Source organism: Erpetoichthys calabaricus, chromosome 18 (genome assembly GCF_900747795.2).
Source record: "Erpetoichthys calabaricus chromosome 18, fErpCal1.3, whole genome shotgun sequence".
Taxonomy (NCBI): Eukaryota; Metazoa; Chordata; class Cladistia; order Polypteriformes; family Polypteridae; genus Erpetoichthys; species Erpetoichthys calabaricus.
The window spans coordinates 79,899,844-79,917,207 of record NC_041411.2 but is presented as its reverse complement, the minus strand read 5'-3'; the positions used below and the strand labels follow the sequence as shown (position 1 = coordinate 79,917,207).

At 41.4% G+C, this 17,364-nt stretch overlaps 1 protein-coding gene across 2 annotated transcripts in view; it reads left to right on the top strand.

The window, feature by feature from the left end:
- The window catches only part of si:ch211-236d3.4 (actin-associated protein FAM107A), a 93,487-nt gene that overhangs the window by 39,285 nt on the left and 36,838 nt on the right, over nucleotides 1–17,364 (top strand). Inside the window, exon 2 of one of the 2 annotated variants that reach the window (XM_028824710.2) lies at nucleotides 12,062–12,122. In XM_028824710.2, the coding sequence (XP_028680543.1) occupies nucleotides 12,062–12,122 (61 nt within the window). Of the gene's footprint in view, nucleotides 1–12,061; nucleotides 12,123–13,377; nucleotides 13,590–17,364 lie in introns of those variants that run through there. The other variant, XM_028824711.2, reaches the window with a different exon arrangement.

The window sequence follows — 17,364 nt, the reverse complement described above, 5'->3', positions numbered from 1 at the left end:
GGAGCGTCAGTTACAGCACTACGGCCATGTGGCACCATTACCCGAGGGTGATCCGGGCTCGTAAGATCCTCATTGTTGGGGACCCGAGTGGCTGGACCAGACCAAGGGGACGCCCACATAACACCTGGCTGCGGCAGATAGAGTGTCATTTCTGGAAGGTGGGACTGGACCGCGTGTCTACTTGGGGGGTTCCCCGAGTAGTTTCGTTGTGTAGTGGGTGCGGCGACGCGCTGTACCAGTGCAGGCTCCCCAACTTGACTTGACTTGAAACATTATATTGGTGACATACAGAGAGACAGCGACAGGCACCCGCCAATTGCAGCCATCAACCCCGTCAGTGTGTGAGGGAGAGCGCAGTCTGAGGGGAGGCGAGACTCGTCGCTGCCTCACCTCGTGTTTCTCCGCTGTATTTGAACAGGAAATGTGCTGATTCAGCGATCAAAATTATTGGAATCATACAGAAAACAAATTCATAGCACAGACCAGTGGACACATTTATTTTATGTTATCAGTATTAGTGTTTTTTACTTTCCATGCAAGCCTCACCTGCCTGCCCTGACTGCACGTCCTTGAACGTAACAGTATGACATGGCATTTGTACCCTAGCTGGCACTCTGTTCCCAAGAGAGCCCAGGTTCACATAGCTTCCTTAACTCTTTGAGGGCTGAATATTTTTTCCAAAAAATGGATGGTTTCACACAGAAACCAACATAAAACATCTGTTGCTGCATGCTGAATGAGTGGCAGGCTTGTTGCCAGGCTGTCTTCACATGGCTGGGACAGCAGCAGCGTTGGTCACGGTCACAGTGCATCACAATCTGGTTTCTACCTCTTATCATTGTTAAGTGGCAGTCCACCCTGGTGAACATTGTCAGTACCACGGCTAGCAGGGGACCGATCAGCTGAAGCTGAAACCTCATGTTTGTTTTCAATCACTTGTATCGAAATCGGAGTCCGACAAGTCATAGTCCAGTTCAGAGATAACAGACAAGACGTTGTCCACGGGGCAGTTTGCTTTTCACATTCGCTTTGATTTCTCGCCAGATGTCAGTGCCATTTTTGCCGTTGTGTGCGCCTTGCTACTCACGTGAGCGCAGGGAATCTCGGTCAAATCTAACTTTCCTTCTGTCAACGAGAGTCCAATGTAACGGTTGGTTTTGTCACAGTTTACAGTTGATTACCATCGTCAACTCCTCCTTTTGACAATAGTTGACCTCAGCCCTAAAAGAGTTAACAATGGATGGTGTGAAAACCGACAGTATAAAAGGTGTATTATGGCTAAATAGGGAAAGGCGTCCTCAAAAGTCCTCATTTATCGACCCAAATGTCATCGTTTCCAGAAAAAGAGAGTTGGCGGCCCTACCTTAATGTCTACGACTAAAATGCGTCAGAAGGTTTGGGGTGTATAGCGCCCTGCAGCATGAAGCACCAAACACAACAGGATGTGCTTTAGCTACCCTAACACACTAGTGAGGCCTCATCTTCAGTTCTGTCTGCAGCGTTGGTCTCCAAAGAGCACACGAGACCACCCGAGGAAGTGTCGAGGTGAGCTACCGGAGTCACCCTGGGCAGCAACAAAAGATGGGACTCGCAGCGTGATGATGAAGGGACGAAGAACTGAGGATGCCAGCTCTTCTTTCAAATGCAGCACTTTTTAGCACAAACAGGGTGGCACAGATGGAAGGAAGCTGAAGAAGTGTGAACGTTGCATAAATGTTAGTAAAACACCGGCCCACGTTATGAACTGTAAATTCTCAGGAACAAATTATCAAGTGTGACAGCGGCCGAGAGGAACAACGTGGGGACATTGAAATCTCCCCATCGCTCGGTAAAACATTCCCGTGTGTAAGATTTGAAGTGAACAGTTTTGCTCCTTCGGCCATGCTTTTTCGTATTCTTGTTTAAGCGTGGAAAGGTTTTCTGCAGACCCCTCTCCTTCTCATTAACCCCAAGAAAAATGTTGTTAAGTGGAACAAAAACATGTAAACTTCAAAACGCCGCCATAAATACAGTACATTCGTGGACAAAAGTTTGGAGAATGACACCCAAGTGTTGGTGTTTGCTGCTTCGGTGTTTTTAGATCTTTCTGTCAGATGTTTCTCTGGTGTAGTAAAGTAGAATTACAAGAAGTTCAGAAGTTTCAAAGGCTTTGATTGACAATGACATGGAGTTTATGCGCAGAGTCCATATTTGCAGTGTTGGCCCTTCTTTCTTTTTCAAGACCTCTACAATACACCCTGGCAGGCTGTCTGCCCATCAACTTCTGGGCCCAATCCTGATTGACGGTAGCAGCCCATTCTGTTATAATCAATGCTTGGAGTTTGTCAGAATTTGGGGGTTTCTGTTTGTTCACCCACCTCTTGAGGATTCTCAATGGAATTAAGGTCTGGGGAGTTTCCTGGCCATGGACCCCAAATTTCAATGTTTTGTTCCCTGAGCCACTAAATTCTCACTTTTGCCTTATGGCCCGTAGCTCTATCATGTTGGTCACCAAACTGTTCTTGGATGGTTGGCAGAAGTGTATCTATCTACAGTGCATTCGGAAAGTATTCCCAGCGCATCACTTTTTCCACTTTTTGTTATGTCACAGCCTTATTCCAAAATGGATTAAATTCATTTCTTCCTCAGAATTCTACACACAACACCCCATAATGACAACGTGAAAAAAGTTTACTTGAGATTTTTGCAAATTTATTAAAAATAAAAACATTGAGAAAGCACATGTACATAAGTGTTCACAGCCTTTGCTATGAAGCTCCAAATTGAGCTCAGGTGCATCCTGTTTCCCCTGATCATCCTTGAGATGTTTCTGCAGGTTCATTGGACTCCACCTGTGGTAAATTCAGTTGACTGGACCTGATTTGGAAAGGCACACACCTGTCTATAGAAGGTCCCACAGTTGACAGTTCATGTCAGAGCACAAACCAAGCAGGAAGTAAAAGGAATTGTCTGTAGACCTCCGAGACAGGATTGTCTCGAGGCACAAATCTGGGGAAGGTTACAGAAAAAATTTCTGCTGCTTTGAAGGTCCCAATGAGCACAGTGGCCTCCATCATCCGTAAGTGGAAGAAGTTCGAAACCACCAGGGCTCTTCCTAGAGCTGGCCGGCCATCTAAACTGAGCGATCGGGGGAGAAGGGCCTTAGTCAGGGAGGAGACCAAGAACCCGATGGTCACACTGTCAGAGCTCCAGAGGTCCTCTGTGGAGAGAGGAGAACCTTCCAGAAGGACAACCATCTCTGTAGCAATCCACCAATCAGGCCTGTATGGTAGAGTGGCCAGACAGAAGCCACTCCTTAGTAAAAGGCACATGGCAGCCCGCCTGGAGTTTGCCAAAAGGCACCTGAAGGACTCTCAGACCATGAGAAAGAAAATTCTCTGGTCTGATGAGACAAAGATTGAACTCTTTGGTGTGAATGCCAGGCGTCATGTTTGGAGGAAACCAGGCACCGCTCATCACCAGGCCAATACCATCCCTACAGTGAAGCATGGTGGTGGCAGCATCATGCTGTGGGGAACTGGGAGACTAGTCAGGATAAAGGGAAAGATGACTGCAGCAATGTACAGAGACATCCTGGATGAAAACCTGCTCCAGAGCGCTCTTGACCTCAGACTGGGGCGACTGTTCATCTTTCACAGGACAACGACCCTAAGCACACAGCCAAAATATCAAAGGAGTGGCTTCAGGACAACTCTGTGAATGTCCTTGAGTGGCCCAGCCAGAGCCCAGACTTGAATCTGATTGAACATCTCTGGAGAGATCTTAAAATGGCTGTGCACCGACGCTTCCCATCCAACCTGATGGAGCTTGAGAGGTGCTGCAAAGAGGAATGGGCCAAACTGGCCAAGGATAGGTGTGCCAAGCTGGTGGCATCATATTCAACAAGACTTGAGGATGGAATTGCTGCCAAAGGTGCATCGACAAAGTATTGAGCAAAGGCTGTGAATACTTATGGACATGGGATTTCTCAGTTTTTTTACTTTTAATAAATTTGCAAAAACCTCAAGTAAACTTTTTTTCACATTGTCATTATGGGGTGTTGTGTGTAGAATTCTGAGGAAAAAAATGAATTTAATCCATTTTGGAATAAGGCTGTAACATAACAAAATGTGGAAAAAGTGATGCGCTGTGAATACTTTCCAGATGCACTGTATATATGTATATATATATATATATATATATATATATATATATATATATATATATATATATATACACACACACACACGTATATAGACACACATATCCATATATATATATTTATATATACATATTCCGTACATATACATATGGGGAGCATTCTTAACTCAGATTGATCCCATGAGTCACATTTGTTCTTGTCTTGTGCTGATTGTAGCTCCCCGTGACCCAGCAATAGATAAAGGTCAGGTCAGGTTGGGGGGTATGCATTGGTACAACGCGTTGACGCACCCACCACACGATGAAACAGTTTGGGATCCCGGTTGGCGACCCCCTCAGGCAGACACACGGTCCAGTCCCACCCTCTGGAGATGACCCTCTATCTGCCGCAGCCAGGTGTTACATGGGCGTCCCCTTGGTCTGATCCCTCCACTCAGGTCCTCAATAATGAGGGTCCTGTGAGCTGGATCGCCCTCGGGTAATCACGCCACATGGCCGTAGTGCCGTAACTGACGCTCCGTCACAATGCAGGTCATGTGCCTCATTCAGGACTCCGTGAGCAACACAAAGTCAAACCAGCGGGACCCAAGGATTCTCTGAAGAGACAAAGGAGTCCAGTCTTCATCTCAGGTCACTGGATAGCGGCCATGTCTCACAAACAGGGGGCACCAGGACTCTACAGACTTGGACCTTCGTCCTTTGGCTGATATCAGGAGCGCCACACACCCATTTCGAGTGACCTCATGACCCCCCCATGCTCTCCCAATCCTTAACTGACTTCATGGGAAGAGTCACCAGAGTCATGAATGTCACTGCTGAGTTAAGTAAACTCCTCGACGAGATCAACACTCTCTTTGCAGACAGAACGATAAAAGTGAAAAGAGGAGTTTAGGCATTCTTGGAAATTTTATTTAATGATGGGTTTGTGTGTCTTCACCCTACGATGGACTGGCACCCTGTCCAGGTGTTGTCCCTGCTTTACTTCCAGTGATGGCAGCTGCCCTGTGACCCTTCCCTGATTAAGCGGATTTAGAAAATGGGCAGAAGGATAGAAGCTCGTGTTTTCTGCCCCTTGAGATCATCACAGCATTCTGACCCTCTACTAGACCCCCACATCGCATCCTTCTCTCCAGTCCTCTTTGGCTCTTTCATCTCTGAGTTTTCCTCCCACCATGGGGCAAGCTGTGCCAAGCCACTCATTCATTACAAAACCGAGTGGTCCAGACGTCCGTCAACGAGAACGAAACTGGGAGACAAAGCTGTAGAGAAGACAAGAGAGGAACGAGCAGAGGAAAGCGGCTCAAGAGTGCCACCTACTGAGCACAGCCTGTACTGTATGTATTGCACTGGAACCTTGAAGTCTGTATAATAATAATAATGATAATGAGAATAAGAAAGAAAATAATGGGCCTGATAAGACACGTTTTTAAATTTTTGAAGCCATCACCTTCAGTTTGCTGTGGAGTGATGATAAGGCTGTTTTAAAAACTTGACATAAATTACAGAAGCTCTTAAGTCACAGAGAACAATGTCCTCATTAAGCATATTTGACCTGCCACCTTCAACTGGATTAAGTGGATTAGTGAAGGTTACGCCGTGTTATTTTACTACCCATCCCACTCAAGCTGGGCTGTCTGCTTTAGAAAACGAATATTTTACTCTTTCAGCTTCTTTGAATGGCGTTGTTTTGGGCTCATGCTGGGATGGACTGGTGCCCTGACCAGAGAATTGTCCTCCATTGCACTCCGTGCTTGCTGGGATAGGCTTCAGAGACCCCATTCTGGATAACACGTTTAGAGAATAGATGGATGGGTGGATGGATGTTTTTTGGTTCACATAATGCATAAGAACATAAAATTTTTGTCAAACCAGGAGAGCCATGAGTCCACTAATCTACTGCAGTCCACCTACAGGAGATTCAGAAATTCTTCAGAGGCGTCACTTTCTGCACACTTTCATTTTAAATCGGTCAATCTTGCATTTTTGCCCATCTATACTACACTCGATAACCCACAAATGACAAAAAGAAAACACGTTTTCAGAAAGGTGTGCAAATTTATCTCAAATCAACACTATCAAGACAAACCCACAAGCAATGGCCGACAGCAGACAACAACAACAACAACATTTATTTCTAGAGCACATTTTCATACAAATGATGAGCTCAAAGTGTTGTTGAAGAAAGAGAAAAAAGACAAAATAAATAAGAATTAAAATAAGGGAACACTAATTAACATAGAATAAAAGTAAGGTCCGATGGCCAGGGAGGACAGAAAAAACAAACAAAAAAAAAAACTCCAGACGGCTGGAGGAAAAAAATAAAATCTACAGGGGGCCACGAGACCACCCAGCCAGCCCCCCTCTAGGCATTCTACCTGACATCAATGACCTCACAATCAGTCCTCATGGTATTCAGGGTTCTCATGGAAGAACTTGGTGATGATGGTCATGTGGACTTCTGGCCTTTAATCCATCAACGGAGGGACATCACGGTGCCCTGATCAGGTGATGGTGGCGCGGATCACCACCACAGAAAACCAGAAAAAGAACAGAAGAGAAAGTAGGGGTTAGTACGGATTTTGAAGCCATCATGAATGATAATGATAATTAATTGAATATACAGAGCATCAGGATTAAACTAAGATGAAGCTACGAGAAAGCCATGTTACAGTAATGTGTTTTCAGCAGTTTGTTTTACATATTATCCTGGTGAATTCCTATTAGCTGGCTATTCCAGATTTGAGGTGCATAACAGCAGAAGGCCGACCGCCTCACCACTTCTTTTAAGTTTAGCTCTTGGAATTCTAAGCAGACCCTCATTTGAAGATCTAAGGTTACGATTTGGAGTGTAAGGTGTTAGACATTCTGACATATAAGACGGGGTGAGATTATTTAAGGCTTTGTAGACCATAAGGAGGATTTTAAAGTCAATTCTAAATGACACAGGTAACCAGTGTAGTGACGCTAAGACTGGCGTGATGTGTTTAGATTTTCTTTTCTTAGTTCAGATTCTAGTTGCAATCGATTGATGTCTTTTTTGGGTGGTCCTGAGAGGAGTGCGTTACAGTATGTAAATGACCGCAAAATCATTCTGCACGTAGGGAACGTAAAATACCGGAAGTGTGAAGAAACAGTGAGGACTAACGCGATCTCTGAAACGGTGACCTTTAGATTTGCTGCACCCCTTGGTAAAGCGGAGCGAGGTATGCAATTAATTGTATGTTGTTCCATTTGTTCATTTGTTCTGTTACTTTGTAGAATGTTAAAAAATGTACGTTTCTATTTTTGTTTATAGTTTTCACGGTGCTCGGGACGATATAACGACTATAATAAAGAGCCACAGTTTTAGACATAAATAAAGATAAACGCACCAGTCTGAGACTCTCTGCGTGTCGATTCTTTAGAAACCAAGGGCTGCTACACAGTAATCTAGTGTGAACTAATTTCTCAGCATCTTGCAAAGTTATAAGAGGTCTAACTTTTGTTATATTTCTTAAGTGAAAAAATGCTGTCCTAGTAATCTGATTAATATGGGATTTAAAATTCAGGTCAGAGTCAGTAGTTACCCCTCAATTCTTTACCTCCGTCTTGACTTTTAATCCTAATGCACCAAGTTTATTTCTAATAACTTCATTATATCCATTTTTACCAATCACTAAAATTTCTGTTTTCTCTTTATTTAGTTTGAGAAAATTACTACTCATCCATTTAGAAACACAAGTGAGACATTGTATCAGTGAATCAAGAGAGTCGGGGTAATCAGGCGCTATTGATAAATACAGTTGTGTGTCGTCAGCATAGCTGTGGTAGCTCACGTTATGCCCCGAGATAATCTGACCAAATGGAAGCATGTAAATCGAAAAGAGCAGCGGACCCCGGATAGAGTCACAGAATATCATGTGTCTTTGAAGTATAATTACCACAACTAACAAAGAGCTGACCTGTCTCAGGCGAATATAAAACAACGCCCGTCCAATTGATTAACTGAGCAAGAAGCAATCATCACAGCTGTGGTAACGTGAGAGAAAGGCGACTGAAATCATCAGGAGGCAAACTAGAGTAGAAATGCCCACCTGATATCTGAAGATTCAATATCTTCGGTTTCAGTTTTCCGTGATTAGATTAGATTATTTCATTTATAAAAGCACATTTAAAACAACAGAGGTTGCGCCAAAGTGCGGTACAAAAAAACATTAAAATAAACACAATACAAACAATCATGCAAAAGCAGATTAATAAAACAACTAATTGTAACATCCACCACAATCCCATCATACACAGTGAAAGGCGGAAGAAAACACGGAGGTCTTAAACCGACTTTTAAAACCCTCGATGGAGGATGAAGACCTAATAATAATAATTGTTGTTTGAAAATAATTCTTTACATTTATATAGCGCTTTTCTCACAACTCAAAGCGCTCTCCACACAGGGAGGACCCGGGAAGCGAACCCACAATCTCCTCACTGCAAAGCGGCAGCACTACCACCGCGCCACCTGTGAGGCAGTGATGTACAGAGGCAAGTCATTCCAAAGCCGAGGAGCAACAACTGAAAAAGCTCGGTCTCCCCTCGACTTCAGCCGAGATCTCGGCACTACAAGGAGCAGTCGTCCAGATGACCTCAGTGCTCTTGGTGGCACATAGGGGTGAAGGAGGTCACAGGTATATTTTAGAGCCAGCGAGACCATGCAAAGCTTTAAAAACAAACAACAAGATTTTAAAATCAATGCGACACCTCACTGGTAGCCAGTGGGGAGAGAGAGAGAGAGAGAGAGGGGGGCTAAAATGGGGGAGATGTGATCCCGTTTTCTCGACCCAATCAAAAATCTCGCTGCCGCGTTCTGAACCAGCTGAAAGCGCGATCGAGCAGATTTGGGCAGACCCACATATAAAGAATTACAATAATCAAGTTTGAAAACCGTGGCTTTAAGAGACACTCCCAGAAGGCTGTAAATGACAAATTTCAAACATAAGCATGTGGGGTCTTGTTTCAGACTATTTTCAGGTCAGGGATTACAAATACAGTATACTCTTATTTTTGATTTTTGTGTAATACAATTGAGAATATTTTGCTTTAAAATTAGAATTAGAATTAATTCTGTGACTTCTAAAACCAAAGGACGTGTGAATACTTATGAGATCAGTCGTGTTTTATATTTGTCATTTATTTAGACCACTTTGCAGAGATCTCTTTTCACTTTGATGTTAACGGATCTTTCTTCAGCTGATCAATGTCGTTAACATTAAAATGTGAAATCTGTCAACGGAGCAAACACTTCTCATAGGCACCGTATGCCATCTTTAACTCTAGATTGGCAGAGATGGTCAAATGCAGCGCAGCACTTCACCAGGCTCACCTGCCTGTAGTGATTTATTTGGGCAATGGTCCTGTTTACATTTCACAGATTAATGACCAAAATCAATATGGAGGGAAGGGCGCACAAACACTGGGTTGCTAAATTTGACTAAGCTGTGTCAATATTGTGTTACATTTTGTGAAAGACTCTGCCCTCGCTGCTTTTTATGGACATACTTTCTTAAATTTATTTCAGCCATCATTGACCCCCGTTATTCAAGTTAAGAGTCATGGCCAGAACTCACCCTGTCAGCTTCAGGTGCCAGGCAGGAACCACCCTGGAGGGGAGTGCCAGGCCACTGTGGGGCAAAATCCTACATCTGATGAAAGACGCTGGCAAGAATTCAAAAGATAGACTGCATATACTAGTATAGTATTATTATTATTATAGGCTGCATATAGTAATATAGGATTATTATTATAGTATTATTATTGTTATATTCTGCATATAGCAGTATATTATTAATTATTATAGTATTATTATTGTTATAGTCTGCATATAGTAGTATAGTATTATTATTATTATTATTATTATTATTATAGGCTGTATATAGTAATATAGGATTATTATTATAGTATTATTTACTATAGTATTATTATTATTATTATAGTCTGCATATAGTAATATAGGATTATTATTATGCCCTGCAGTGGGCTGGCGCCCTGCCCGGGGTTTGTTTCCTGCCTTGCGCCCTGTGTTGGCTGGGATTGGCTCCAGCAGACCCCCGAGACCCTGTAGTTAGGATATAGTGGATTGGATAATGGATGGATGGATGGATTATTATTATAGTATTATTATTGTTATAGTCTGCATATAGTAGTATAGTATTATTATTATTATTATTATTATTATAGTCCGCATATAGTAATATAGGATTATTATTATAGTATTATTATTTACTATAGTATTATTATTATAGTCTACATTAGCAGTATAGTATTATTATTGTTATAGTCTGCATATAGAAGTATATTATTAATTATTATAGTATTATTATTGTTATAGTCTGCATATAGTAGTATAGTATTATTATTATAGTATTATTATAGTCTGCATATAGCAGTTAGTATTATTATTATTGTTATAGTTTGCATATAGCAGTATATTTATATTATTATTATAGTCTGCATATAGCAGTATATTATTATTATTATTATATTATTGTTGTTAAAGTCTGCATATAGCAGTATAGTATTATTATTATAGCATTATTATAGTCTGCATATAGCACTATAGTATTATTATTGTTATATTCTGCATATAGCAGTATATTACTATTATTATTATTATTGTTATAGTTCTGCATATAGTAGTATAGTAGTATTATTATAGTATTATTATTGTTATAGTCTGTATATAGCAGTAAAGTATTATTATTATTATAGTATTAATAATAATAATAATGTCTTCATATAGTAATATAATATTCACAAAATACCGAGGGATAAGAAGAGAGAGCATGCAAATATACAGCACATAATTAATTAAAAAATAATTAAAAAAAATAATAATCTCTCTAAAGAGTCATACTGCATAAAGTGTTATAACTAGGAGTCCCAAGAGCACTTCCAAAAATGTCCACTAGAGGGGGAAATCCCATCAAAAAACACTGGCTAGATACAAAAAGAGCCACATTTAAATAGAAAATAAAAGATTTTTTTATTACAAAAATGTTCCATATGTACATGAAGTCCCATAGAGAACACCAGGCATGAAGAAGTTGTCAGCAAGGGCAATGTCAAGTGAACAAGTCCCAAACCGTAATTCAAGGCAAAGTCAAACAACAGAGCAAAATGGTCGGCAATCCAGACAAAGTCATCAAGCACAGCAGAAGCCAAGAAAGCTCACTGATCCAGAGTGCATATTTAATAAACCATCAGGAATTGTGGAAGACCCACCGCAATTACTGTGTAAAATGGAAGACAATTCCTGTGGGGGACTGGCAGGTAATCTTGGCATCTTGGGGGACCACCCACCACACACATGGAACATAACAAAGGCAGCTTATGTACACAAACAAAATAAAGAATGACATACATAGTCAACATATATAAAAGAACGAAGAATGAACAAAGGAAACATAAGGACCCTGGGACTCAATGTTGCAAAACAAGAAAATGGAGCAAGTGCCAAGGGATGAAGACTTTTTATGGGCTCTAAAGACCACCTTTAACTGCGAGTTGGCACCGATAGTATTGGTCTTTAGTAATAACACCATGAAAGGGATTATTATATTAAATTAAAGCTGAGTGACTGAAAGATGCATTAACTGATTGATACATTTATTGATTAGAGAACAGAGTTCACATCCTCAATATTAAGTAATGATTGATTGAAGAATACAGCCTGTGTCCCCAATATTAAATACTGATCAATCAATTTATTGACTAAAGTCTACAATGTGCGCTTAAGATTGATCAATTGATTGATTGATTGGAAGCTACAATGCATGGGCTCATGATTGATTGATTGATTGATTAATTGGTATCTAAAGTGTATGTTTTCACTACTAAATTTAGAATCATTGATGCATTCAACAATTTTTTTCTTATATTTCAATTTCAGAAAGAATACACACTTCAGCACCTGCCAAATGAAAATGGAAAGCATGCTGTTAATGGGTCAGGTAAGTAATGACTCTACACTCAGGTGACTTGGGGACACCATAAACGCCAGTGGACACGGGTGTCAGAGCAGTCCCTGTTGTGTTAATCAAAGGGACTCTAAGAAGATGACTTAGACAGAGGAAGTTCAACTGTTCAAAGTGGGACTGGCGACTAAGAACACATTAGGAGATTAGATAGATAGATAGATAGATAGATAGATAGATAGATAGATAGATAGATAGATAGATAGATAGATAGATAGATAGATAGATAGATAGATAGATAGATAGCATAGTTGGCAGGATTGGATAGATAGATATTTAGCGTAGTTGGCAGGGATAGATAGATAGATAGATAGATAGATAGATAGATAGATAGATAGATAGATAGATAGATAGATAGATAGATAGATAGATAGATAGATAGATAGATACCTGGGTACAAAGTTCTGACACCGGAAGTTCTTCAGGGTCCGAGGAGTCAGAGTCAGGAGGAGGTGGGCAAAGCTTGCTTGAAAGGAATGGAGGAGGAAATGAGGAATTTGTGAGTGTTTTGGTTTGATGGAAGATAATTTTGTGAAAACCGGTCTTTTGAACCTGGGACTCATGACTGCAAAGTTATGTCTGAGGTTTTGGGGGGTCTGAAGTGAGACCCTACTGGTCATATTATCCTAGCAGCACTGGGCCCAAACCATCAGACACACTCATGTCAACTCATAGCAAGGGGGATAAACTTCATTCTTTTTGGATTAGGGAGGAAATACTGTGCAGAAACAGGGAAAACACACAAATGCCCCACAGATACTACTTGGGCCAGGATTCAAGTCCAGGAAGCTGTGAAGTAACAGCAGTTCTAAGCACTGTGTCACCGTAATGCCCTACACACATTACAGCCACTTCCAAAAGTGTGTGAACATTTGGCAAATCCCACTATCAAAGTGGTAAAGACAGCCCTCAGTCAGGGCTTCATAGCCCCTCATGACCTGTACAGTGACTGGAGTGCTGTGGTACTATCCACTGGCCTGCAGAGGCTGCAATGGTTTCTGCTGCGGTGGCTGGAAGCCTGATAAACATGGCAAGAAAAAGTTGAAGCTTGCAAAATTTGGAAAAGCATGATGTTATCAACATTGAGGTGCTGTCACCGTCCCCTCACTTTGTCACACCGTCACTCTCTCCCACGCATTTACAGTAGCCAGGAGGAGTAGGAGGAGAACAAGAAGGAGGAGGGAGCAGAGGGTGTGTGTGTGTATGAGAGAGAGGCAGGGTCATGTGACACTCACTGCCGCTCCAACTCCAGAGATCTCACAGAGAGAGAGGAGCAGCACGCTTCACAGCCTCCAAGGAAAAGTCATGTAGACTTCAGCAACGGGAGCAAACACAAGCAAGAACAGGGAAGAAGGAGAAACAGCGACATGTCACAGAAAGTGAGCCAGGCCAGGGCCCCGGGGTCCACCTCAGGGAAGCACAGAGGCGTCTTGGTCAAGTCTGGTAAGACACATGCTGTGAAAATCTGCAGCTCTTTTCTGATGGCTTTTCTAGTCGGCTGCACTCCTCAAGTGGTTTTAAATCTAGAAAAGACATGCAGTGTGCAGGTAGAAGATTACTGGGGCAGTGGGCAGCGTCAATTAGGGCTGCCAGAGTGTGTGGCGATGGATTGTCTGTGTGGATCTGCAGAATACGACAGGAGTGGAGAGGATCGGTAGATGTGGAAGGTCTTATGTAAGAGAGAGAGAGAAATTCATCAATCAGTAGCTAGATAGATAGATAGATAGATAGATAGATAGATAGATAGATAGATAGATAGATAGATAGATAGATAGATAGATAGATAGATAGATAGATATTTAGAACATCTATCTATCTATCTATCTATCTATCTATCTATCTATCTAAGTGACATGGCTTTATGAATTTTAAATATCATAACAAAAAACGTCTTAGTATAGTGAAAACTGTTGTCATTTAAATACTTGCAATGCTACTCAATACCTGGAATGCAGCATTAATCTAATATATGAAGCTCAATGTGTGTTTGTCTGGTATGCAAATCCTTACCATTGCACTCTCTCTGCCACATGTTGCATAGATTTCCCTTTTGCACAGACGAAGACCCCAGGCCAGGTTTCAATCTGAAATCCTAACCTAGGGAACTCTTTTTATCGACCGCACCTATGCTTTAATAGGGAATGCTCCTAGGATGCATCTTTGGAACTTGGCACTGTTATGCAATATCGCTCCCCATGGTGGGTTTAGTCTGTGAAATTTTGTTTTGGGGTCAAAACTTTTTTTTTTCCCCCTAAGGAATTTGTTCAGTAACCACACCCGCACTTTATTCCTCCTTGGGAAGTGTGGAATACCTCATAGCACCCCGATAGTGATAACTATTTAAAACACAGTTAATATAATTGTCGATTCTATCTATCTAATCCTGCCAACTATGCTAAATTATCTATCTGTTGGTTATACAGTGTCATTTGTATCTATTAATCTATATGTTATATAGTGTATTTCCTATCTATCTATTTAATCCTGCCGACTATGCTAAAATATCTATGTCTGTTATATAATGTCATTCATTCTATCTATCTGTTATATAGTGCCTTTCATATGTATCTATCACAGCCTACTATGCCAACTATCTATTATATAGTGCCTTTCATACCTATCTATCTATATCTATCTAATCCTGCCTACTATACCAACTACTATCTATTATATATTACCCTTCATATCTATCTATTATATAGTGCCTTTCATACCTATATATCTATCTAATCCTGCCAACTATGCTAAATTATCTATTTGTTGGTTATACAGTATCATTTGTATCTATTAATCTATATGTTATATAGTGTATTTCCTATCTATCTATTTAATCCTGCCGACTATGCTAAAATATCTGTGTCTGTTATATAATGTCATTCATTCTATCTATCATCTATTATATAATGCCTTTCATATCTATCTATCTATCTATCTGTCTATCACAGCCTACTATGCCAACTATCTATTATACAGTGCCTTTCATACCAATCTATCAAATCCTGCCTACTATACCAACTACTATCTATCTATTATATAGTGCCTTTCATACCTATCTATCTATATCTATCTACTGTATCTATCTATCTATCTAATCCTGCCTACTATACCAACTACTATATATCACCTTTCATATCTATCTATCTATCTATCTAATCCTGCCTACTATACCAACTACTATCTATCTATTATATATTACCTTTCATATCTATCTATCTATCTAATCCTACCTACTATACCAACTGCTATCTATCTATTATATAGTGCCTTTCCTATCTATTGCTCCATGTATTAATATTCACAAAGCTTATCTGTAGGATCCCTTCACCAGTCCCCCCCGATGATATTATCGCTAGGCTCTTTTCCCCCATATAGACACACCACAGGGTAGACCGTGTTGATTTTTCTTGTTTTAATGCTCTTGATGATTGTGTATTTTATCCATTATTACTTTTAAACCTTTCCTGTGGTAGTGTTCTCCATAAAAGGCACTATATAGAGCAGCTGTGACCCTCTAAGAGGACTTTTTGCAATGATGCATGTGATTAATGTATTAAAAGAATACCACGGTGGATTATAAATGGGAGGCGCTCACAGCTGTTCCTGCTTGGGTTCAATTCCCGGCATGCATGAGCTCTTTAGGTGTTTTTCTGGTTATTTGAACTGGGTTGGGATGAGTGAGTGTGTGTGTGTGTGTGTGTGTGCCCACTGATTTGGATGTCCAGAGGTGATTCCCTTTCTGCCCCCTGCTGTTGGCACATGTGTAGAGTACAGTAAGCTGAGTGGCACAGTGGTTAGAGATACTGCCACTGCACAGCTCCAAGGACCGCCACACGCCTGTCACTGTGAAGTTTGTATGTAATTTCAGATTCCGCCAGCACCCCGGACATCTTCTCCAGGGTTTGTTCCTGCCATGTGCCCAGCGTTGGCTTTGCCACTGGCCATGAATCAGATAAAGCGGATCTGAAGATAGATGGATGGGTGGATGGATGTGTCTTTAGCCTCAAATGCGAGCTTTCCAATTGCACCAATCAGGTGTCTCGCCCTGACATTTACTTTACAAATTGGTTTAATGTTTAACCCGTGACGGAGCAGCAACATTTTCGCACACAGCCATAAAAATGAAGTTTATTACGTGATGGAATTTAAATCGCGGACGAACATCCCCGAAGCTATGCAAAGACTTCTGCTTCCCCTGGCTGCTGATGGCATGCTAGCCGCTTTGGTGGATTGTTTTCATACCTGATGGATGGCACTGGGAGTGGGTGTGGGTGGAGGGTTCGGAGGGCTACGTTTACTTTTTTCTATTATTTCTTTGAGGCAGGTAAATGTTTAGACAGGATGACGGATTGCATTTTACTGAAGCTCTCCGACAAAGTCAATATTTGCTCTTCAGATGTTCAGTTAGGCCGTGCCTACTAGAAGAATGCCAAACTTTTGTGTTGAAATTCCACCTGGTGCTCAAATGACATCTTGCCTGAAGAAGGGGCCTCGAGTTGCCTCGATGGCTGGCATGTTGTCATCGGTTCAGTTAGCCAATAAAAGGTGACTTCTCGTTGCATCCATCGTGGCTAACGCAGGACAACACCCTACTACCACTACTACACCTGGTGCTCAGTAAGAATGAGACACGCTTATCACCGCCTGACCGCTTTTTAAATCTGGTGTTCATCGACGGCGTGATGCTGGGACCAGACGAGCGCTTCGGTGAGTGACAAATGAATTGGAGTGGGAGTGTTTGATGATGGACAGGTGGATTAACATGAAGCTGCCTACAGATGCCAACTGGCATTTAGTGGCAAATCACGCTCGCCCACCAAAACTGTTATAAGGTGGCGCAGGGGTCTTTTGTACTTTCTGGAATAGCCTGGTTTTGAATCCTAGTGAAATGCTGTGGGTCAGGGGGGGTTTGAAAGGGTCCGTGCCTGCAAGACCCCCGTCAACCATCACACCACCAACAGAATTCTATGTGGAGAGATTCCATCACAGAGTGGTAGACAGCTAGAGCGGGACAATATTAGAGCCAAAGGGGGACGGAAATCTAAATTATTGGAAAGTCAGACTTTTTAAATTGTTTTTCAATTTTATTACCTTTGTCTATCGATACCATTTAGATAAAATTCACACCTGGATATGTCCAAATATGTTGAAAAAGATGGTGACCTACTTCCTTTTTCACATGACTGTCTCTGTCATCTGTGTATTTATTATCTATGAAGGT